The sequence below is a fragment of the Acipenser ruthenus genome, chromosome 7 (genome assembly GCF_902713425.1).
Source record: "Acipenser ruthenus chromosome 7, fAciRut3.2 maternal haplotype, whole genome shotgun sequence".
Lineage (NCBI taxonomy): Eukaryota > Metazoa > Chordata > Actinopteri > Acipenseriformes > Acipenseridae > Acipenser > Acipenser ruthenus.
In genome coordinates, this window is record NC_081195.1 from 46,255,375 (window position 1) to 46,279,477 (window position 24,103).

The window sequence follows — 24,103 nt, forward strand, 5'->3', positions numbered from 1 at the left end:
TTATTGGTCATTGTTCACAAAGTTTAACTTATCCTTTATTTAAATACTATTGTTTTTTATTTCAATAATGTAGGGATGGGCAACTCCATTCTACACCAGGTTTAATTGGTTTAATGACACATAATTAACTGCTTTGAGACCTGGTTTGAGGTTTAACTGGTTCTGAAGTAGTTTATAGAATTAATTAAACTTTTCTTGATTATTTCACTATGTGTTTCATCACACCGTCCAAACATATGTTTACAAACACTTTAAATAATGAGTAGTATAAGTTTGATGCTGTTTGGCGACTGATGCTGCAGTTAAAAAGGTAAAAAAGTAATCATTCGGACTTCCTCTCATAATAATTTCTCTCATAATAATTTTAGTACGCTCTTTCTATTGCTATTTTTTCTGTTTTATCCGTGTCAGTCCTCCTCTGTTGGATTGGCAGGGGGTGTTTCATCTGCGTGATGTTTCCATGGTACCGCTGTCCCTTTTCTCTACCAAACCTCTGAAAAAAGAAGAGGTCTTCTCTACAGATTTAGCTTTATTAGGAATTTAAAACATGTTATTGCATATCCTGCCAGTTTTTCTTTTCTCATGTAGCAGAATTTGGCTGTGTGAAGTGTAAAAGTAGCCAAGCTGAATCATATCTGAGAGAGCTGTTGCCTTGTCAGTTAAGCTTGGCAGGCAAACTATTTGGATCTTGGTGCACTAGATGGGCTACAGTGTATTAGGCAGAGAGATGAGCCAAGGCTAGCAATGCAAGTACTTTATCCCTGTTCCAGTTGGCCCTTTGTCGATAATAAAAGCATTACTAAGTGATATGCCTTTTAATTGGCACCAACTGTTAATGTAAGAAATCAATTAGAACATTGTTATTACCTCTTTTAGTCACCAGTCCAGGCCAAAGTGATTTAAATGTATATTTCCATTTAAGTTGCGTGCTGGTGTTATTACCCGGTTCCTATTCAATGCACTTGAAACTGGAAATCTAAAACAGGTAGTTTGTTTTTTATTTGGTACAATGTAACAACATGACATGCAGCATCACTATCACTCTTTCTCAAGAACTCATCTCAAGAATTATGAAAGTCTATTTAATTTTCAGATTTCTAAAGAATATTTGAATCCCCATGAATCTTTTGAACTGAACGTAATCAATAATTCTGTTCTTAGTATGTGAACAGAATGTGAATAACTGTATATTTAATCTCAGCCAGTGATGGCATAATGTGAATCTAGGTTTTACACAATATTGTTAACAAACTCCCATTGGCTTGAAACAATCAAAATATTAAGTATTAAAAACGCTACCCATACTTTACTGTGACAATATCTGTTCTATCTGGGTATCTGGGTATATAGATATATTGTTTTAAAACGAACAACACAACATGAAGTATGACAAAAATCAAATGTTCTTTTTTATGGATACCGTGCAGTACAAATTACAACAAAATACAGCCTTTATCTATAGTTTTAGTGAAAAAAAGTAAAAAAAACAAATTGGAAAACAAATAGGAATCAGATTGCTATCTGATATAGACTGAATCAGAAGATTTCTAAAAGTTGCACAATTAAAAATAAAGCTGGAAATCAATCTTACATGTTGTCTAAAATGTATAATTATGTTAATCTGATAAATGTGTACATATCTTTCTCTTTTGGTCCAATTAAATGCTGTGGTTGATTGGTCGGTCTTTCTTCCACTTCTTCCTCGTCTGTATTGCCATCCTGAGTTGTATCGGTCTGTGATATCAGTTTCTCTTTGGGGCATTCTTCGTTGTAGCTTTTAACGTAATTGTATACAGACCAGCCTTTAAACTCCTCCGGTGTCTTGCAAATCAGGCCAGTGTGTTGAACGCTGCGGTGATGTTTCAGCCAGTAATCCAAGTAGTGAATGTTGTAATCACATCGCCAAGGGTTATTTCCCACCCACAGTTTTTGGACAAAGTAGAGATCCTCTAATACTCCATATTCAATGTAATGTAAGGCATTGTTTGACAGGTCCAGTTCTCTCAATTGCAGAAGACCCGAAAAGGCAACTGTTAGAAAAAGCAACAAGTTTACTAAATTATGTGTTTTGTGTTTTAAATCGTATGTTTGTTTAACAATTTTATAATTAGAAAAATAGTAACAACTTTGCAGCTTTATAAATGACAGGTATTGTTATCTGCATACTTTGTCTTTGTGCATCTTGCGAAATTAGATTGCACTATTCTACAGTTTGTTAGTGTACTGTTATTGGTCCAGCATTATAAAAGGGTAAAATGATAGTAAGAGGAGAGAAAGACAAAAAGAAAGGAAAAGAGAGACGGAGAAAAAAGTTAGAGATGCCCATGGAAAAGAAGGAAGTCTGAATCCACATACAGTGCCTTGCAAAAGTATTCGGCCCCCTTGAACTTTGCGACCTTTTGCCACATTTCAGGCTTCAAACATAAAGATATGAAACTGTAATTTTTTGTGAAGAATCAACAACAAGTGGGACACAATCATGAAGTGGAACGAAATTTATTGGATATTTCAAACTTTTTTAACAAATAAAAAACTGAAAAATTGGGCGTGCAAAATTATTCAGCCCCCTTAAGTTAATACTTTGTAGCGCCACCTTTTGCTGCGATTACAGTTGTAAGTCGCTTGGGGTATGTCTCTATCAGTTTTGCACATCGAGAGACTGAAATTTTTGCCCATTCCTCCTTGCAAAACAGCTCGAGCTCAGTGAGGTTGGATGGAGAGCATTTGTGAACAGCAGTTTTCAGTTCTTTCCACAGATTCTCGATTGGATTCAGGTCTGGACTTTGACTTGGCCATTCTAACACCTGGATATGTTTATTTGTGAACCATTCCATTGTAGATTTTGCTTTATGTTTTGGATCATTGTCTTGTTGGAAGACAAATCTCCGTCCCAGTCTTAGGTCTTTTGCAGACTCCATCAGGTTTTCTTCCAGAATGGTCCTGTATTTGGCTCCATCCATCTTCCCATCAATTTTAACCATCTTCCCTGTCCCTGCTGAAGAAAAGCAGGCCCAAACCATGATGCTGCCACCACCATGTTTGACAGTGGGGATGGTGTGTTCAGGGTGATGAGCTGTGTTGCTTTTACGCCAAACATAACGTTTTGCATTGTTGCCAAAAAGTTCGATTTTGGTTTCATCTGACCAGAGCACCTTCTTCCACATGTTTGGTGTGTCTCCCAGGTGGCTTGTGGCAAACTGTAAACAACACTTTTTATGGATATCTTTAAGAAATGGCTTTCTTCTTGCCACTCTTCCATAAAGGCCAGATTTGTGCAGTATACGACTGATTGTTGTCCTATGGACAGAGTCTCCCACCTCAGCTGTAGATCTCTGCAGTTCATCCAGAGTGATCATGGGCCTCTTGGCTGCATCTCTGATCAGTCTTCTCCTTGTATGAGCTGAAAGTTTAGAGGGACGGCCAGGTCTTGGTAGATTTGCAGTGGTCTGATACTCCTTCCATTTCAATATTATCGCTTGCACAGTGCTCCTTGGGATGTTTAAAGCTTGGGAAATCTTTTTGTATCCAAATCCGGCTTTAAACTTCTCCACAACAGTATCTCGGACCTGCCTGGTGTGTTCCTTGTTCTTCATGATGCTCTCTGCGCTTTAAACGGACCTCTGAGACTATCACAGTGCAGGTGCATTTATACGGAGACTTGATTACACACAGGTGGATTCGATTTATCATCATTAGTCATTTAGGTCAACATTGGATCATTCAGAGATCCTCACTGAACTTCTGGAGAGAGTTTGCTGCACTGAAAGTAAAGGGGCTGAATAATTTTGCACGCCCAATTTTTCAGTTTTTTATTTGTTAAAAAAGTTTGAAATATCCAATAAATTTCGTTCCACTTCATGATTGTGTCCCACTTGTTGTTGATTCTTCACAAAAAATTACAGTTTCATATCTTTATGTTTGAAGCCTGAAATGTGGCAAAAGGTCGCAAAGTTCAAGGGGGCCGAATACTTTCGCAAGGCACTGTAAAACAGGAAAGGTTGTTTAGGGAAATGCACAGTGTATGTAGAGGGAGGCAATTGCTTGTTTGCATGTGTCACAGGTACAGTTGGTGAGATGAGAATTTTGAATTGAATTAACATTGAATTATATTAAAAAAACAATCAGAAATCAGAACATTTAAAGCTGAATCAAAATGCTTCTTCAACAGAGTCCAGGTCCATTCTGCTGGAATTGGAATGTTACCAATGCAACCAATAATTTGGAAAATTAGACAAAATCATAGACGCCTACTGGCTTTGAATCCGGGGAATCCTGTTACTCCAAATAAGAAAATAATAAAATGACCTGGAACATTCAAATCTACATTTAAAAGAATGGAGGAAGTTTGGAACTATATTCATCTTGACAGTTAAAGGGATAATAGCTAATGAAATAATTTCTTAAATGTAACCTGTTGAAACTATTTTTCAGATAACAGGCGGCTTGCTATCACTTAAACCTAGATCATTATGGTCAACATCTGTGCAACCTTGAGTGATAACGTGAACATCTTTTGAGATGGATGACTTTTGCACATTTTCAATGTTCATCATGTGCTGTATAATTATATATATATATATATATAAAACAAAACCTTACGATACAAAGAAAATGTTCTTTTGCATTCTGATTAGAAGGACAGACACAATCAGCACATAAGGCTTGACTGTTTAGGCCCTTTAAAAGGGTGTATGAAGGGGATGATGATGAAACGGTTCGGACTCTGGGGTGCATGTACAGTATAGTTTTAGCAATTATCTCATGTACCGGTATGGTCTAAGGAATGAAATTATCTAGCAACAGGCTTCAAAGTGGTGTACAACATGCAACCTTTTTTATTACTTTGCATCTCAAATTTAGATTTAATAATTGGTCAATTATGTGATACTATCCTGTGTCCATTTGTCCTTCAAGAGTTGTAAAAGTAAATCATACAAAAATAGAATAAAAGTATACTTTTTGTAGTCCCATAACTACATATTTACCTAAGGGCCAGACAAGAAACAGAGAGTATTGTTTATTTAAGCATGCATGTGTTTATCTAAGTGGGCAGTTGTGCTTCATTTCTCAGTGACAGTTAGACTTGCTTCATTGGCTTCTGACTCACTAACAATGTTATTCCATAAAATGTTAATGTGCATTTTATTTTCATTCGTCAGATCACGTTGAGGATATACGTTAACATTAAATTCCAGCATTTTTCATGATATTGCAAATGCTGGAACTAAAAAGATAATTTCATACAAGCTTTTCTGCTGCTTTGATTATTTTTCAATTAACTTACAGTTTTACAGTAATATAGAAAGGTGCTGCAACATCTAATGTGGATAATTCAAAACTCTAGTGGAGTGGAGTATACTTTGCATACCTGTGTCAATGTATTCTAAGGCATTACTGCTAAGGTTCAATATCTTCAAGTCCTTCACTCCTACAAATTCCTTGGACTTTAGGTGTTTGATTTTGTTTCCAGAGAGGTCGATTTTAACAGCGTCTGGTGGGATGTCAGCTGGAACTTTCTTCAGATCTGTGAAAGTAGAATACAGAATGTTACAATATCTTTAACAAGTATATTCATGCATGTGTATTTTTGCCAGTGAGTTATTTAATATTTAACATGGTGTCACAACACCAATTAAACATGTCTGATACCCAGCAGGTCTGGAAATGTACTTAAAATAACTCAGCAGAGAGAGGAATCTAAGGGTAAAACAATGAGTGACATTTGTGAACCCATTAATCCTGCTATGGGGAACCAGGGAGGGATAGGATGACCATCCCTATTTATCACTGACTCTGTAAATGGGAGGGGGGGGGGGGGGGGTTGTTTGGCTCTTAAAAAGTACCTTCCAATGTTCAATGATTGGAACCACCTTGGTTTTATAAAATGTTGTTGTATTTCTCTGGTTGTGGTTTTATAAAATGTTGTTGTTGTGTCTTCAGTATTTTTTATAACCCCCCCCCCCCCCCCCCCCCCCCCCAAAAAAAAAAAAAAAGTAGGAGATTAGTCACTCTGGACAAAAGTATCTGCATATTTGAATACATGCCTCATGAGAACAGTGATTCTTTCATTTGTAAGTCTTGATTTATAGGAGGGGGCTTTTTCTAATGTCGGCTTCTATTTCAGGGTTGAATGGAGATAACACAAGAACCATTATGTTCTGGGGTCAATCTAAGCTTATGAATAATGTAAAGATGTCCTGATGGCATTCTTTAACTGGCTACTATTGAAAAACAACCCTGTGCACACGCTGGGATACTGTATCATGTCAGGGGGTCTAATTTATTAATCTATTTTTAAACATCTGAACAGCTGCAGATAATTAGTATAGCAATATATATTAATATTGCAAGTTACTATGCTGGCACTTGTTGCGGGGTTGAGGACAAGGTTTTATTAACTTTAAATTCCAGATTCTTGTTCAATCAATTCTGCTCAAGCTGCACGTTCTGGCAGGATCTTTTGTATTTTTTGCTGGCAAGAACATCATGACCTCACATATGGCTTTGACATACAAAAGAGGCCAGAAAAGAGTTTGGTTTTCAGCTTACAGAAAACACAAGCACTGGAACCCATCAGAAAAGAAAATCTTAAAACATTTCCAAACGTCCCAAGGTGTGCAAATTGTAAGTAAGTATTCATGGGGCGAGATAGTGGTACAGGATGATATGCCTTTCCTGAGGTCTTGAGGCCAAAGCCATCATCTCCCCACCTCTATACCCACAGGTTATTCATCTCATGTGGTCATCTACTCAGAGCAATTTCCATAGACTTACTATAATGAAGAACATAGCTTTCTATAATGAAGAACATCTTTGGGTACATGTTTACATAATATATTATTCTTTACTTTCACTAGCAGGAAAGAAATGCATTCCCTGAAGCACATTTCCAATTTAAGGCTTTTGGTCAAATTGTATTGTGTACCAATGAAAAGTAGAGCATCAATTCATCGATTATGATGTTAAACGTATGAATGGGGAGTTTTGTGTTTTTAACATTGTTATTTAAATTATTACATTTAAAGAATACATGTTATCAGACATGCATTTAATTACATTTAAAAGGCAATAATTGTTTATACTAATTGTTCTTTGCAAAATGTGGCTTGTTTATTCTTACTCTGTCTGGCTTTGTAGACCCTATAGCAGTATAATCATACATGTTGACCTTTCCAGCATCACTTGGATATTTATGCTTCGCTTGGCATCCAGTCAGGATTTGTCATCTTGACAAGCACAAAAAGAGGCCCAGTGTAAGTACCTCTACAAAAAGAAAGCTATCAAGTCATGTCATCTGAAGTTAACTGTTGACAAGCAGTTTTTATGAATGATTGTGTAATGATATATATACATGATTGTGGCAGGCTGGCTTGTGGGGGTGACGTCAGAACAGGAAGTACACAAACAAAAGATATTGCGGGAAAAACTGCGCTGCTGCGCTGATATTTATAAAATTAAATAACACAAAAACAAAAGGGCCAAAAGTAAAAGTTTTCACAAAATACAAAAATAACACAACGAGTACCTTAGTTGAAAACTAGGTAGCATTTGTTTTCCTTGCTGTTCTTTCTCTCTCACTCCACCCAGACAAAGGATTCTACAGGTTTTTATAGTATGTGGATGTGGCCCAATTAATCAATAATTAACAATGACCTAATTAAAGGCTCCAGCCACATTCTCACATGTAAATAATATATACATTAATAAAGGGGCGGGCACCCCGTCACACTCGCCCCCCCCCCCCGTCCCCCCCGTCCCCCCCGTGCACAACACAAATGGTCTTAATAGCCACCTCCTCCCTTAAAGTCCCAAAAGTCCTGGTTTACGTCCTGCCACAGGAACATAATCACCCATGGGGTTATGGTTGGCTACAACAATATATTCCTGGGAATTCAGCAAAAGACCCCCAGATGATGAGAACCGGCCTCCTGGCTGCGGAGGTAGTAACAGCATGCCTCCTGGCTGAAGAGGCGGCAACAGCAGCACTGAAAGACCCCCGGGCGGCGAACTGGTATGGAGTCAGGAACAGTCGTGGTGCTCGGGTTGGCCACTCTGGCAGTGGCTGCAGCGGTGCTGGCCACCTTCGTGGCAGCTATGGCCGGGCTGTTTTCCGCTGTGCTCCCTTCAGCAGCCTATGCAGTGGCTGCTGAGGAACACCAGCATCGCGTCCTGGTCCTTCCTCTGTTGAAGGGAGAGGCAGCTCCTGCTCCTCTTCCCCTGGTGGTGGAGGTAGAGGCAGCTCTGGCTTTTGGGACGGCAACGGTTTCACCCCCTCTGGTGGCGTAGGTGGGACCAGCGGCCCGTCTTCCTCTGGTGGCGGAGGTGGAAACAGCAGGCAGTCCTCCCCTAATGGCGGAGGTGGGAGCAGCAGGTAGTCTCCCACTATCTCTGGAGACAGGTGCGGCTCTCCCTCTGTCACTGGAGACTGGTGTGGCTTTCCCTTGGTCACTGGAGACTGGTGCGACTCGCTCTCGGTCACTGGAGACTGGTGCGGCTCTCCTTCGGTCACTGGAGACTGGGGCGGTTCTTCCTGTGGGGCTGGAGATTCTTCCTCTTGTGCTGGAGACAGCAGCGGGGCTTCTCCTTCTGGCGGCGAAGGCAGAAGCAGCGGGCAGTCTCTCTTGGGTGGCGATGGGAACAGCAAGACCTCTTTCCCTGTCAGTAGAGACAAGGACAGCAAGCAGTCTCCCCTGACGGTGAAGACAGGGACAGCAGGCAGTCTTCCTCTGTCGGTGGAGACAGCGGGGCGTTACCCTTTCTCTCTGGAGATGGCAGGGTTTCTCCCTTTCGCAGTGAAACCTGATGCAGTTCCCTCTCGGTTGCTTGGTCTGGGCAGCGGGATGTTGGGTGGTCAGCCTCCCTACAGTCCAGACACCACCAGTTCAGCTCCCTCTCTGGCTCCTCCCTCATGGGATCTGGAAGATCAGGCTCCCCCCTCTTGGGCACTGGATGCTCGTGCTTCCCCCTCTTGGGCACTGGATGCTCGTGCTTCCCCCTCTTGGGCACTGGACGCTCAGGCTTCCCACTCTTTGGCACTGGATGCTTGAGCTCCTCCTTCGTGGGCTCTGGAGTAAGCACGGCATCACCCGATGGAACTAGAAATGGTGGAGCCCCTCCCATGTCTGCAGCCAGGTAATTGAGCACCATGGCTGCAATCTCGAGCCCACAAGACGTTAATCACCACTGGGAGGTCCCTCTTCATGTCCCCATCGAGGTCCACCAGCCAGTCCCAGATCTGCCTCGAGGACATCTGCTCCGGCAGCACCAGCAGCGCTTCAGGTGCTCGGGGCTGTGGCTCTGAGAGTGTAAGTTAAGTACGTAATACATATATAAATTTTAATAATATGTTTAAAATAAATTTGTCTTATATATGTCATTAAATATTTTATATAGTCATGTTGTCAATAAAAATACATTTTTAAATACCGGTATATGCCTATTTTCTGAAACTGGACTTCCTGTGTAGTTTTTATAAATTAGATGGGTGAGTGAGTGAATGATACTACTCAGGTAGGCGGGTCAAACAAACTCTTCAATCGTAGCTCTGTCTCTGTCCCCTGAAAACATAAAATTAAAGATCTTTGAGATTAATTTCGTCTTTGACCGGGCATTGTTGGGCACTCCTAGATCTGCCCGGGCAAAACCCAGAATGAAAGATCTTTGTTATTAATTTGTGACTTTGCCTGGACAATTTGCAGATCATCCAGGCAATCCACGAATTGCCCAGTTTCGGGGTTTGCCCGTAACACATCTATAAAAGCAGCTGCTGTATCGACTGGTCTGTCAGTCGCCCCATGGGCAAGAAGTTAGCTGAAGTACTTTACCAGTTGAATGGCATACAGTATAACACATAACTTCCATTCTTCATTCAGGACCAAATGGCAATGTACAGTACCAGAATTGCAGCATGTTTTAATTTGGTGAATTTGAACTGCTGTTTGACTAAAAAAAAAAAAATTAGCTCACAAAAATAGTACAATTATCTTCAGTACTGAAGAAGTGGGCAGAAACAACACTCACTCTTTGGCTCTTCATTTCTTGTTATGTTTTCTAATCTATCTGCTAAACTGACAGCTATAATGGGAAAGGTTTTGTAATGTGTAGAAGGGTTTCAGCTTGAATGCTTTTGGTAAGAAAAATAGATATATACTTTGGATATACTTTGATATATGTAATATGGTAATGAAGTTCTCCAGATGTTGCTGTTGGCATTATGTATTGTTTCAGTCCAGGCTTCAGGTTTTATACCACATGCTGACACAGCAGAGCAGAAAGCTTTGGTCAAAGCATCAAAATCTGTTATGTCCAGGACCTTTAGATTATTTTTTTCAGACTAAATAATACTATTGTACCATTACACTGATCCACTTTAAACAGAAAATAAAGTTCCAGTGTCAAGGACTTTAGATTTTTTACTAAAAGCTTGGCAAATTACCCAAAATAGTGAGTACACTTTCCAGCAAACTTTTTTTTTTAGAATTACAAAAACAAAAGATATTTAGCAATTTGACATCAATCTTTGTAAGTGTCTTCATATTAACATTTTTGAGCCTTGAGATGTTGCCTGCTGACATTTATGATTTGCAATTTTGTTTTATAGGTAATGTGTGGACAGGCTGGCTGGTGGTGACGTCAGACCCTGAAGAACACACAATACTGAGGGTGAAATGTGAATGAAATGTGCTGAATGCGTGTTTATTATTAAACAGAAAATAAAAAGGTTGAACAAAACAAACGGCGCGGTGGCCAAAGCAAACAAGTATCGTGCAAGTCCTCCCGCACGAGTAGCATTTGTTTTTGCTTTTTGCTTTTTAGTTTTTAATTATTTTCTCCTTCTCTCTCCCATTCTCCACTCCCAAACACAGTTCTTCGTGCATCAATATATACTGTTGTGCCAGGATTCAATTACTAATGAATTATTCACTTGAATCCCAGCACGTGAACTAATCTATGCACTCCCCGTGTTCACATATTAATACACATTTTATCTGCACGTGAAGTGATTGTGCAATCCTCGTGCCTAAATACAACCATATAATTTAAATCACTCGTGCTACACAGCCCCAATATATATACCCCATGCACCAATACATATACACGAACATTAATACACCACACCCAACATAACACACAAAATACACACAGGGGCAGGGCCACCCCGCCACATGATGAAAATAGTTTTCTTTGTCATGTTACAGTAGTGTAGAGCAAAATAAGCATTACATTTCTCTCTTTCACTGAACGTTCAGATATTTCTAACTTACGCCAACAGTACCTCACTTACATAGAAAAGTTGATAGCTAACAACCTAACCTAAACTTTTTTTTAAGATTTACAAAAACTAAAGATATTTAGCAATTTGACCTAGTCTTCAATCTGTGCAATGGTTGCAGTGGTTCCCTGGAAAGTTGAAACATAAGTTTGCCACAGTGGCAATCAGTAATATAAATTACAATATCAGAAATGAGACGAACAATGCTGGCATTATAGTATATATATATATATATATATTATATATATATAGCTATTCAGTCCCATCACTAAATTGAGTATCATATAAATTAATATCACATGTTGAAAAAGTTTATTATCTGCGAAGCATCACTAGTGCCTGTGTATCTGGTAACTATTATATGTGTCCACTTAAGTTTGGATAACTAACTTACTTTAAAAAAAAAAAAAAAAAAAAAAAAAAAAGGCAGAAAATATATTTTCCAGTCTGATAATACCCTTGACAATATAACATGTGTCTGTAAAGAAATGTTATATACAACATAGAGGCAATGACAATAGTTACCTCTACTTACACTTTAAAATGTGTTAAAACCTTGAAGCACCGGAACGGGCAGAGACATTATTTTATTGATGCCAGACTACTTTATGTTAAGAACGGTATTACCGTCATACAAGACTCATATTGACCTCGAAGTGGTCAAACATTAAATCATGTGTGATAATTCTCTCTAAAAAGTAACTTCTTGTTAAGACCATTGAAGCGTAGGGCCATAAACAACTATTAGGCATATTTAGCATTTATTAGAGGAATACAAAACACATTGAATATTTACTCTTTAAGTTCATTTTTTTGTCATTTATTACAATATACTGTATGCGGTTTGTATATTGAGCAATAGAAATAATACACCTTACACAGATATTTGTATCATGTTTAAAGCATATTACACTGTAGCATGATTTCACCATAATTTAACTTTAAACTATTAAGATGGTCAAAGTTGAGTTAGCATGGTTAACTCTTGCAGACCATGATAGCTAAGTTGACACTATAGCCACACAAATAATTGTAAAACCATTAAGTTTCATCAAACAATCATGATCAACAATGATACAAATGGTACTGGATTGATCTTCTTCTGCATTAATTCCCTACATACGCAGTATCCTGCAAATCTAATCATACGTCATTGTCAGTATCTTTTAACTAAGCACCAAATGTGTCCGATTAGTTGATTCATATAACTTTGGTTCTGATTTTGTGCCAGAGTAGAAATTTATTTTCAGTCACTTTGACCTGGGTCAGATTTGAATAAATGTTTAACTCCCTTAAAGACTTCTTAACAATCTTGTTTCAAAGAAAAACGTTCACACCATCTGTATAAACAAGCTGCATTATCAGTGTGCCCTGATAGTATATTAGAATGACCTTAGAGTATCAAGAGGCAAAGCAAGTGTATCTAATCGGTTAAGCTTGAATGCATTTCATCTTAATGTGTATCCATCCTGCAGTTTCCTTGTCTGGGTCTACTATTTCAAGGGCGCAGACCAGCCTTGACCTGGGGGTTATACAATATGTGGTGTAAGAAGTGGGATAGTGCCCCCAACTGACCAGCACTAATCTACAGGTGAAAAATAAAAAATAAAATAAACAAAACAAAACAGCACCCAAGCTTTGGCTATCCCCGCCACTTTCTTTCTTCTTGTCCTCTCTCTTGTGCCCTTGCTCTCTTTCTCTCTCTCTTCACTCTCCAACGACACATTCACTCAAACAATTAAATTATCAAAACCATGTGGCTGTGCAAACGGTGGCCATCTTGATTTCAGGCTGTTCATTCACCAAGATGGCCGCCAGCCACCAAACTCACCCCCACACACACACACACACGTGCAGAGCCTCTGCTCTGCTACAAGGCCATTGAAAAAAGCTGTACATCAAAGATTGAAGTGTTATAATTTCAGAGCAAAATACTTATAGTATGTACTGGTATTGTGAAAATAAATTGTAACAAAAAAATCAATGTAAAGTATAAACATAATATAGACAAACCTTTGTTGTGGCAGTCTAGTAGAATGTTGGGGAACATGTAGGTTTGGCAGATTGTGGAATCAACCTCTTTGATGACAAAAGCAGGGCCAATAACCTGATTTTGTGGCTGATTTGGATCTATCCCTTCCAACTCTGGGCATAACAACTCTGGCTTTATCTTCTTTAATTTTTGATCTTTTAGATTTTTGGGCCAGACACATTTTGCATAGTTTCCTAGGTTCCGATTGCTTGGGACTTGGAGTTTTCTGACCAGGCCGTCCAGCTCACAGCTACAATCCCAAGGGTTCTCATAGATGCGCATATACCTTAGTTGAGGTAGGAAGATAAACACCTCCTCAGTAACCACCTGCAGCCGGTTATGTTGAAGCAACAGCGTTGTCAATTTATTTAAACCTGCAAAGGCACGCTCTTCAATCACAGAGATGTCATTCTGCTGCAGATCCAAGCTTTTTAAATGTTTAAACCTTGCAAACATATCATCCTCCAGCCTTTGGATCCTGTTTCTCGCCAGCAACATGTGGAGAATGTCCTCAGGCCAGTGAGTTGAAACCCGAGTCAGCTTTCTGTCTTGGCAGTCCAGGTATTTTTCATTGAGCTCAGAATACTCTTTGCACTCAGCTGCAGCAAACCGCTTGACCGTACTCCTCCTAAGGGCCCTGGGCACTGCCATGTTCACTCTGCTTTTCAACCCACCATTTTTTGCCCTCCTGAATTCAGCAGACCTGCAGAAGAACAGGATCAGTAACACAGTAACCACTTGCATCCTGATATCCAGCTGCTTCGGTTAATTGTGACAGATGGAATGGCAAAGGAATCCCTCTGAAATGCGACGTCTTAAATGATGAGATGCAGCTGCACTCCCTGTAAAGAAGAAACAGTTATGTTTAGAACAAATACTAATGCAGAACATTAGTATAAACATTAGTATAAATTCTCTGATGTGGGATAAACCACATCAGAGAATCTTCCATTCAGTTTAATACTCTTTCTTTGCTGATGGAACATGCTGATTTTGGTACTGGCACAGCCCAAGCCATGAGGAAAGGAAAAAATAAATTCTCCAAAAGGGGCGCTGTTGAAGCCAGTATGTGAAAATTAACTATGAGCAGCTATAAAGCCAATATAGGTACAGCATCTGGCTATCTTCAATGTCTGTACCAAAATTCGCCCTTCACCTTCCTCTCTGTGTTACTTTTTAAAAAAAAAAAAAAAAAAAAAAAAAAAAAACACAACTCAAAACTATTAATTAAATATTAAAAATGAGTGCCTCTGTTTGTCAGAACACAGGCTGATCCTGTGTATCAGTTAATTGAGCAGCAAACATGTATAGGAACCCACCTACTGTATATGACTTATTTTATAGTTCTGTATAACATAGTAAAATACATGTAACAAATTGTTAAGATTTACAATTAATAGACATGATTTCCTAGTTTAGGACATTTAATCTGAAACCACAAACCAAAACATTGTTACAAACATCTGATTACATATACCTATAACATATAATCTGACTGCAGTTATCACTGTCATAAGATATACTATTAACATATGCCATTTGAGAAATGTGCCCCCTGCACCAGACAAACCTTTTATTACAGTTCCAAAAATCTTGTTGCTTTTGAACTAAACACACAAAATTGGAGTAAAGGGGACATGTTCATTAAATATTATTGAAAATTAGGTCTAATTCAAGAAGGTTCACATTCCAGAGGCTGGTGTCTTGGGGGTGATTATTAATGTATAACATTTTGTAATTCCACTCCTGAGTACTACCATCTATACCAGCAAAGCCATTTTGGATAGCTCAGGTGGAAGGATAACATGGATTTTTGTGTCTTGTGTCTTTTAGGTGAATGCAGAAATTTGCAGGACCTAAATTTTTCAGAGTGTGCAAGTAAATTCTGCAATACAAATACCAATTATTATGATAAATGAGATGTAAACCTGAGGTCCTATTGTAAGTGACTCTGCAGCAGCAGTTGTGATGCATAGTTCACCCCATAGTCTCTGCAAGTAGCTTTGGATAAAAGCATCTGCTAAATGACTAATTTGTACATGGCAAAAATGAAAAGCTAGAACAAGCAGACTGCTCCATATGTATGACACATGGGCTGCACTTGAAACAGATTAAACACTATTCCTGTTACTTAAGAAGAAAGTTACTTTACTCCAGCTGGTAAATGTATTCTACCAAATGGATGCAGTGAGGGATATTCATAATGCAATGCGATCTGGCCTTGAACACATCCTTGGCATGCTCCAGTGCATTTTACAGGAAAAGACTTGGGCAGCAGATCTAGAAGCCTTTGCAAAGTTGCATAAAACACAATAGGAATTAAGTTTAATTATCCATATCTATGGTAGTGACTTAAATAAATTACATTGCAACACGTTTAAAATTCAAGAAACACTTCAAGGGAAAACAAATTGGAAATATAATTTAAGGGAGTTTGTGCAACCTTATCGCGCCATACACTCTTTAATTATATTTATCTAGATGTGTCTTAGAATAAAACAGTACCGGACAAAATGTGTATTACATGCTGCTGAGCGCGTACCACTTCTAAGGGATTGTCACAAAGACGGCCAGAGTGGGTGGCGTCAGACCAGATGCAGGAAATACACAGACAGAGATTTGTGGTTTGGTGAAGCTGAGCGAATGCTTTCGCTCAGCATTTAATAACAAAACAGAAAATAAAAGGTTTGAAACAACAAAACACAGCACACGGCACTTGAGGCCAAAATAAATAGACAAACAAAACGGACTAGACAGTGCACAACAGACAGACGAACAAACACGGTGAGTGAAAACACTTAACTATTATTATTCTTCTTATTATTATTCTCTTTACCTCCGTCTCCAATCCCGTTCTCCACTCACCGAACACCTAACCCTGACTGAATAAAATGTGCGTCTATATATACTATTGTGCTGGGATTCAATTACTAATTAATTATTCACTTGAATCCCAGCACGTGAATTCATTACGTGAAACCCCGTGTTCACATATTATATTTTAAATGCACGTGCGTGATGTGCAATCCCGTGCCTAAATATAATTATACACTTTAAACACACGTGAAACACAGACCCGTTTATATCCCGTGTACCAATCTATACACCAACATTAACATACGCACGCATACATACATACACAGAACACACAAATGCACACAGGGGCGGGGCACTTTGCCACAGGGATGTAATAACAATCCTTGGTTTTATTTGGTAACTGAAAAGGTTAACATCATTTTAAATTATTGAAGGTTTAAATAACAATGCAGGACTGTCACATTACTTACCAGTTTTAATCCCTGGTTTAAACTTATAATATTTCTCTTGACCTCAGGATGAAATCATGAGACTGATTTTGGAGGGCTGCCCCCCCCACTCCTGTACCTCAACTTGTCTTACACAAACGTGACTAATGGGACTCTCACAATGCTGTCGAAGTATTAATGCACAGCAACAAAATGTGATCATTGTGTTTTCTTTCTTTTTAACAGTAATTTCCCATTTACTGTCAGTTCATTTTTTCCCCCTGATTAAACCAAAATGTGTCCTTATATGAAAGTTTACTGACAGGTAACTGATTCATTTGTTATCTTACAGAAAATGACACAATTACATACTAATCTTGTTTGTGTTTTCCCTGTGAGACACACTGGGATTTATTGAATTGATCTAAACCGTGGCAGATCTAAATGCTGCTTGTGTTTAAATAATTTCAAATTTATTTTGTCTTTAAAAGTAAGTAAAATGACAGGTTTAATCCTAATTTAATATTTAACCAATGACAGTATTTAGATCTGGCACAGTTTAGATCATCTGAATAGACCTCACTGAACTGATTAGTTTCGTCCCTGGGGCTATCAGACTTTTTGGAGCATTGTTTGCTTTACATACAAGTGAATAAACTCCCAATGACTCACACTTAGCTATGTACTCTACCTTTGCTTTACCACACCTAATTCCTGTCAGCAGCTCATTGGATTTATTTAATTAAAGCATTGGTGGCTATCCAGTGATTTGCTAGAACATTCTTATAAGGGTTAAAGCCATTAATAACTGTGTGACCGTCTCATAATATAGATTTCCCAACTGTGCTAAATTCAGTTCACCTACCAGCATCTACCACTAGGAGGCATAGCAGCTTTAGAATACATACTAAACTTAATTGGTTAGGAAAGGAGTTAACAAACCAAAAAGAAAAAGCAACTTCTTATTTAATTTTATCATGGTTGGACTTAAAATAAGCTCTTACCTAACACCAGCAAGCTGATTTTAATAAGCAGTGTCTCGGATTATTTTTTAAATAATGTTACACTGTGCTTACATTGCTCTGCAGCTCTGCTCAGTTTCTGTAGAAGAACACCCTTGCTTACAGAGTCTGCATTAATTACAGGCATTTGCGACTGTAAGAAAAAAAAAAACTTTCCACTGACTCCAGGAATTATTTTGATTTTTTTTGTATCCTTATTTATTGGAACATAAAAAAAGAAACATGGACAGTGGAAAAGAAATACTGGAAAATAAGTTGTTATGCATGGTGTGCATAACAACTTTAAACACTTCAGAGACCAGATACAGCTCTCTCTTCCAGTTAATTAATTGCCTGTCTAATCTGAAGCGGTTTCCTTGATCCTTTGATACAGAAGGGTCCTGTTCTCTGTCAACCCTCATTTCAAACTGCTGCTTGTAAAAACTTCAAGAAGTAGTATCTTCAGCAAAAAAACTAAACAAAATAAACTGCCTGCTTTCTTTGATATTCTGCCTATAAGCTTAAAACACAATTCCATGCAAAATCCAGTTGCAAAGTTATTGAAAGGAATACAAATATGCATTTTTTTCTGAGATTTACAGTATGCTATACTTGTACCATCCTCTCTTCCCTGTACAAAGCATTACCAAAAATACAGTAGATTAATTTCTGCTCATGTCTGCAGCTTTTGAAAACCATAGACTTCAAACGTGTTAGACCTGAACATCCTACCTTAAACATCTATTATTTTCTCTTGTTGAAGGTGTTGCCTACCTCAGCCTAGCCTACTGCAGGAAGTTCACAGATAAAGTGTTACAGTACCTGGCCACAGGGAAAGGCTGCCACAAACTCATCTACTTGGACCTTTCTGGCTGCACTAAGGTTGGTCCCTCTTCCCTGCTCTTTGTTTGGTCATGAGAGACGTTCTCCTTCAGCTTGCACTGGCTGCAGCTCACTCTTGTGGCAGTCTGTGGAGCAGGGGGGGGGGGGGGGGAGGCAGATGGTTTTAAATTACAGCAGCACAAGATTTGGCAGGAAGGCAGTCTACTATAAGGGCTTTGGATTGGCTCCAGGGTAATGTCATGTACCAAGACGTTCAAGCCTTCAAGAATGATAAACAGGCTTCAGGACCAGTGGTTTTAAAACATGAAGGTATTCTCGCCTTTGTCAACCTAGGAGGAAAGTTTATGTTTAAACTGCTGCATGAGTCAGATTCAAATCTGTATGTTTTTAGCTAGGTTTGCCATGATGAAAACTCATAACGTTTTTAATGGGCACATTTGGTGGGCCATATTCCATTAGAGTTCCATTAGAGACGTTTTAATTAATCAAAACAGACTTAAAAAAAAAACACAACGTAAAGCTTGGTGAACAAGGCCCTTTTATATATGAAAGTGAACTGTAAGGTAGTGTTGAAATGTAAAACAGTGTTTGTTGTATTGTTTTAAAAAAATAAACACCACCTATATATATATATATATATATATATATATATATATATATATATATATATATATATATATATATATATATATATATATATATATACATAAGCTTTCATATTCAGAAAAGGCTTTTAGAAAATAGATTATGCATAATGCCTTCCAGTGCTGTATTTACAACAAACCATTCAGGGGTTGCCAAAGCTCAACCATAATTTCTTTATAATTCATGAAAAAAAGAAGTAGATGACAACAATTATTAGCTTTAGTTGTAAACCAATAGTGATTGAGTAGTGTCACAATATGTGCTTAAATATAAACTTGGTGTAACTTCTGAACTGCACACACCCACTTGGAGTCTAACAAGCAATCAAGTTGATTTAAATAGCTGTAGGTATATTTCTTGTCAGCATAAATGTGAATTAAAAAATATAGCAGGTACAACATAAAGAAACTTGAAAACATTTGCAAAACTGAAGCATTACTATACATACAGTATGCAGTCTATAAAATGTGACCCATTAAGTAATACCTTTACACTTTGGGCCCAGTTTTTATCACTTTTGATCACTAATTCTAATGTAAAGTGGTGTTAAATGGGCAGAAACAGGGGCAATCAGACAGCCCTCTTAAGTGAGTATGATGCTATGCTTTGCGCCGAGTTTCCACACCAGCATCACTGCAAGCTGTCAGCCAAGCATCCAGGGTGCGGCCTCATTAACATTTTCACCTGATTGATGTTGAAGACACAGCAAAGGTTGCCTTCATGTTTCAGACTAACCTCCTCTGAGTAGATCTTAAAGAGCAAACACATATGCAATGCCTTCAAAACAGGGATACAACAGATAGAGATAACTTGGAGAAACAAACAAGAAACTTAGGTTTATCATTTGTTTTACCATAATTAAAAAAGAAAGGTATAACAGAAAAGAAAGTTACCCTATTTATTAAATATAGTTTAATGTATCGTACATATGTCAAGAGCCAAAACATTAAGAACAGAAGTTCAAAGAAAATAAAAGCTGTTTATTTAAGAATCTAAATTGGCCTCATTTGAATGCTCTGTCATTGCATCAACAAAATATAGAATACAGAATATAGACTAGAACTGGTTCAGTACCATAGTTAGAAACACAGTTTTCTGTCTTTGCATCCATCCCTGTTTGCAATGAAAGCTGAAGAGGTTCAAACTTTTTGCCATGTGTCCAGGAAGTCAGAAGTTCACATTCCAGTTTCTTAGCTGTCTAAACCAGGGGTGTTTTTTGTGATTAAATCTGCTATAGGGAATACTACACCCATCAGTCTCGGGGTGATGGGGGAGGGGGTTGTGGAATTCAATGTTAGTCACTACAGTGTCTTATTCCTACAGCTGAAAACCAGTGGAATGTAGAAGTTTTTCAGATTGTTACATTGTGGTTAGTGGAACATATTTTTTTAGTGGCAATATCATATAGTACTTTATTTATTTAAATAAGAATTTTCCTTGAGCAACTCATTTTCATTATTGTCAGTGATATTGTATGTGGCACTCCATTCTACATGATAATGTTTCTGTTTAAATATAATATAGAAACCTGTTGTGTAAGCCTTTACATCTCTAGCACAACTTAAATGTAATGTATGTTATTGCATTCCCACTTGTAATTAGGATCCCAGCTGTTTGTTAATCATTAGCAGCCATGGCTTAGTGTGTGAAGGCCTGTACTGAGAATCCCCAAATGTTGAATTTCTCACTACATTGGAATGGGATGTGGAGCCTTCGATCCGTAGGTTTCTGGTTAGGTTCCATAATGGGTCAGTGGTAATCAAAATCCATTTGTTATAGTGGTGAAATAAAGCATTGTGTTCTCATCTAAGTTGCAGGGGAATTGATTTCTCATAAATTCCACGTAACAAAATCTATCAATTGGAACAGCTATCTTTACACATAGGCATTTCTTTGTATGTGTTCAATTCACAGATCTACTAGCTCTGTTGTCAGGTCGTCATTGTAAATGAGAATTTGTTCTCAATTGACTCATCTGGATAAATAAAGGTTTTGATTGATTTTCAAATGTTATTAGTATAAATGAGATAAGTTACTTTATAGAAATTGTCCTCCCCCTTAATGACTCTGAACTCAGTACACTTCTGCATAAATATTAATTTCTGTGTGGAGACAGCCAAAAAGGAACTAACTACGGGAATCCTTTGCATTTCAGGTGGCCAATAACATCAATATAATTATAGTGTCTGAAGATACTAGCATTAATTCTGATTTCTGTGAACATTTATTAAATGAAGACTATGAGCACTACCGGTTATGAAAAAAAAAAAAACTACTAAGTTGCAAGTAGAGGAAGGTTCTGTTTGTCGATCCTCATACACCTAACATTCACTGGACCCGAGCGAGAGCTGCAGGAAGAAAGAAACCTCAGGAATTGATAATGGGATATATGTGCTTTGTGACTTAGAGATGAGTAAGGAATTTCCCTTGGCTCGCAGAGAGCCGCCCTCGCAGAGGTGAGATCGAACCGATCTGACTCCAAGGGTAACCTAGAGGTGAGAAAATGGGAAGACGACAGAGTTAGATAGATTTGGCCAGGGGTCCCCCTTCTCTGGCTGAGAACCTTCCTGGAGGAGGACAAAGCCAGCAGCGGCTGGGCTTCAAAGGTTGGGAAGTGAGCTTCACTTACCCCCAGAGTGGAGACTGTTGCAGAGGTGGAGCGGCAGTTGCAGAAGAGCAAAGTTTAATGGGGGAGGAGGGGAGGATGGTGTAAAAAAAAAACGCAAGACAGAGAGTAAGTGCATAGCTTGGGGTTTAAATAGGAGTTTAGCAGATGTTATTGGTAGGAAGGAAATAGGGGGGAAGAGTCCTCGTTCATGCCCCCCGAACAACACGCCAAGTTTACAAAAATAAAAAACAGGAAGCATCTAAACATGTCATTTCCTTCTGCCTGTCACTTACAGTACTTTAAAGAGTAAGACGATTCTCATTTTTGAAGTTTTGTTTTATGGTTTGCAATCTGTGGTTCCTAAAAAAATGTTTTTGATAAGGTGTTTTGACAGTAAGTTCATGAATTAACTATTTTTCTGCAAAAAAAAGCCCAATGAAGAAAATTATTTTGGTGTAAGTCTGACTGATACAGTGATACAGAGATACTTTTTTGACCTGAAAAAAGAAACCAGGACCAGGGGTCACAAATGGAGATTAGATAAAGGGGCATTCAGAACAGAAAATAGGAGGAACTTTTTTACACAGAGAATTGTGGGAGTCTGGAACCAACTCCTCAGTAATGTTGTTGAAGCTGACACCCTGGGATCCTTCAAGAAGCTGCTTGATGATATTCTGGGATCAATAAGCTACTAACAACCAAACAAGCAAGATGGGCTGAATGGCCTCCTCTCGTTTGTAAACTTTCTTCTTATTATTTCTGGTGCTGACATGGATTGAAATAAAGTAGTTCAGCAGCTTCAGCCTCCTTATAAAAAAACACACGCTATTAAAGAATGTAATTGTGTTTATTTTAGTACTTGTTACAGTCCTAAAAAGAAACAAACTTTGATAATAAAAAAAAAAAACGTGCAAGAAGATAGAGCAATGTTAAAGTGTTGTGTTTCTTGCAAATACAGCAGGTTATAACCCTTTATTGGAGACAAATGAAAAACAGCATTTCACTACTGGCAGTCAGATCTTAAATTACTGTATTGTATTTATGGCCATATATACAGAAAGTAAAAAAATGGTTCTTCATTTAAGTCAGACACGAAAAACACATTTTTATTAAAACAGATTTTTGAAGCTCTTAATTTGTATTTGCATAAGTCGGCACAATGACTAACAGAGCTTGTCTGCATAACATATGTTACTGTTTACTTCAGTAGTATAGCAACATTCTGGTTTTGGAAAATTGTGTCAGTTACTGTTCTGCCAGCAGACAGTTCATTCTTATAACCAAACTATTTTTAAATTAGATACTGTGCTTGATAGTCAGTTTTTTATTTATGTATGTATTGACAATATATGTTGGAGAGAAATGGGCTAAAAATTATACTTGTAACAAAATAAGTTTTTAAGTTTTCAGAACTTATTCCTAGATTTTATCAAACTGTATCTAAAGGAATACCTATTTCTCAAAACAAGTTATGAAAGATAGCAATAGAACAGTGGTCCTCCACATGCACATACATTGTAAGAGGGCCTCAGTCTAATAGTCCATAAACAGATCCTCATTAAACATCAAAGGATGGGCTAACAGCAAAGTCTATTATAATTGTAATAACTATATCAGGTTATAACGTTTCATAAAAATCTATAGATTCTCCCTACTGAGCTAACATGTATATGTATTTGTAGGAGGCAGTGTGGTCCAGTGGTTATAGTCCAGGGCTTGTAACCAGAAGGTCACCGGTTCAAATCCCACCTCTGCCACTGACTGATTCACTGTGTGACCCTGAGCAAGTCATTTAACCTCTTTGTGTTCCATCCTGCGGATGAGATGTTAAATCAATGTCCTATTGTAAGTGACTCTGCATATAATGCACAGTTCACAGTCTACCTCTGTAAAGTGCTTTGTGATGGTGGTCCACTATGAAAGGTGCTATATAAAGTTATTAGATTTATTACATATTATTTAGGTAAAAGAATAAAGCATTCAAGTAGCATGCTTCCTTCACTGTTTAAAATACAGATGTATAGAGTATATCCAGTACACTGTTGTTCCTCCTTTGGAAACTTAAACGATAAATCATAATAATTACATTTCCAGAGCATGTAGCTTTGGATTAGGCAGTGGTGGAAAAAACAACAACTTAGCCACAACTTCTTTTTTTAAAAAAAGAGTGTACCAATTAATCAATGTGCAAGTGGAGGTAGTCAGAGATTCAATAACTTGAACTTTAAGCAGCACAATTGAAGTGCCTTTTTCCATTCTGTCATTAATAATAATAGCTTATACATTTTTACAAACCAATGAATCTATATTTCTGATATAGCATCTTCCACGATAAATCGCCTCAAAGCGCTTTACAGATAAAAACAACAAAAATCAATAACATACAAAACAATTTGGAGAAATAGTAGAAGATAAGATGATACAATTACATACAGTGAAGTACTTAAAAAAGTCATT

At 37.9% G+C, this 24,103-nt stretch overlaps 1 protein-coding gene and 2 long non-coding RNA genes across 6 annotated transcripts in view; 2 read left to right on the top strand and 1 right to left on the bottom strand.

Moving 5' to 3' along the window:
* LOC131737527 (uncharacterized) overlaps nucleotides 1–10,684 on the top strand; it is a 22,341-nt gene extending 11,657 nt beyond the window's left edge. The window contains exon 4 of the long non-coding RNA XR_009329169.1: nucleotides 10,601–10,684. This is a non-coding gene — a long non-coding RNA (uncharacterized LOC131737527). The remainder of the gene's footprint in view (nucleotides 1–10,600) is intronic.
* LOC117415746 (leucine-rich repeat-containing protein 17-like) lies at nucleotides 1,386–18,501 on the bottom strand. Of its 4 annotated transcripts, none has more exons than XM_034026477.3 (4): nucleotides 18,373–18,501; nucleotides 13,286–14,146; nucleotides 5,369–5,524; nucleotides 1,386–2,030 (listed from the first exon to the last, which is right to left on the bottom strand). In XM_034026477.3, exons 2-4 carry the CDS (start codon nucleotides 14,046–14,048, stop codon nucleotides 1,612–1,614), a joined length of 1,338 nt encoding a protein of 445 aa, XP_033882368.1. In that variant the 5' UTR covers nucleotides 14,049–14,146; nucleotides 18,373–18,501; the 3' UTR covers nucleotides 1,386–1,611. The 4 variants fall into 4 exon arrangements, with proteins under 4 accessions (XP_033882368.1, XP_033882369.1, XP_058883126.1 ...); XM_034026478.3 differs by having other exon boundaries at nucleotides 18,283–18,392; XM_059027143.1 differs by lacking the exon at nucleotides 18,373–18,501 and adding an exon at nucleotides 16,141–16,174.
* Nucleotides 15,799–24,103, top strand: part of LOC131737526 (uncharacterized) — a 17,582-nt gene continuing 9,277 nt past the window's right edge. The window contains exons 1-2 of the long non-coding RNA XR_009329168.1: nucleotides 15,799–16,088; nucleotides 18,314–18,432. This is a non-coding gene — a long non-coding RNA (uncharacterized LOC131737526). The remainder of the gene's footprint in view (nucleotides 16,089–18,313; nucleotides 18,433–24,103) is intronic.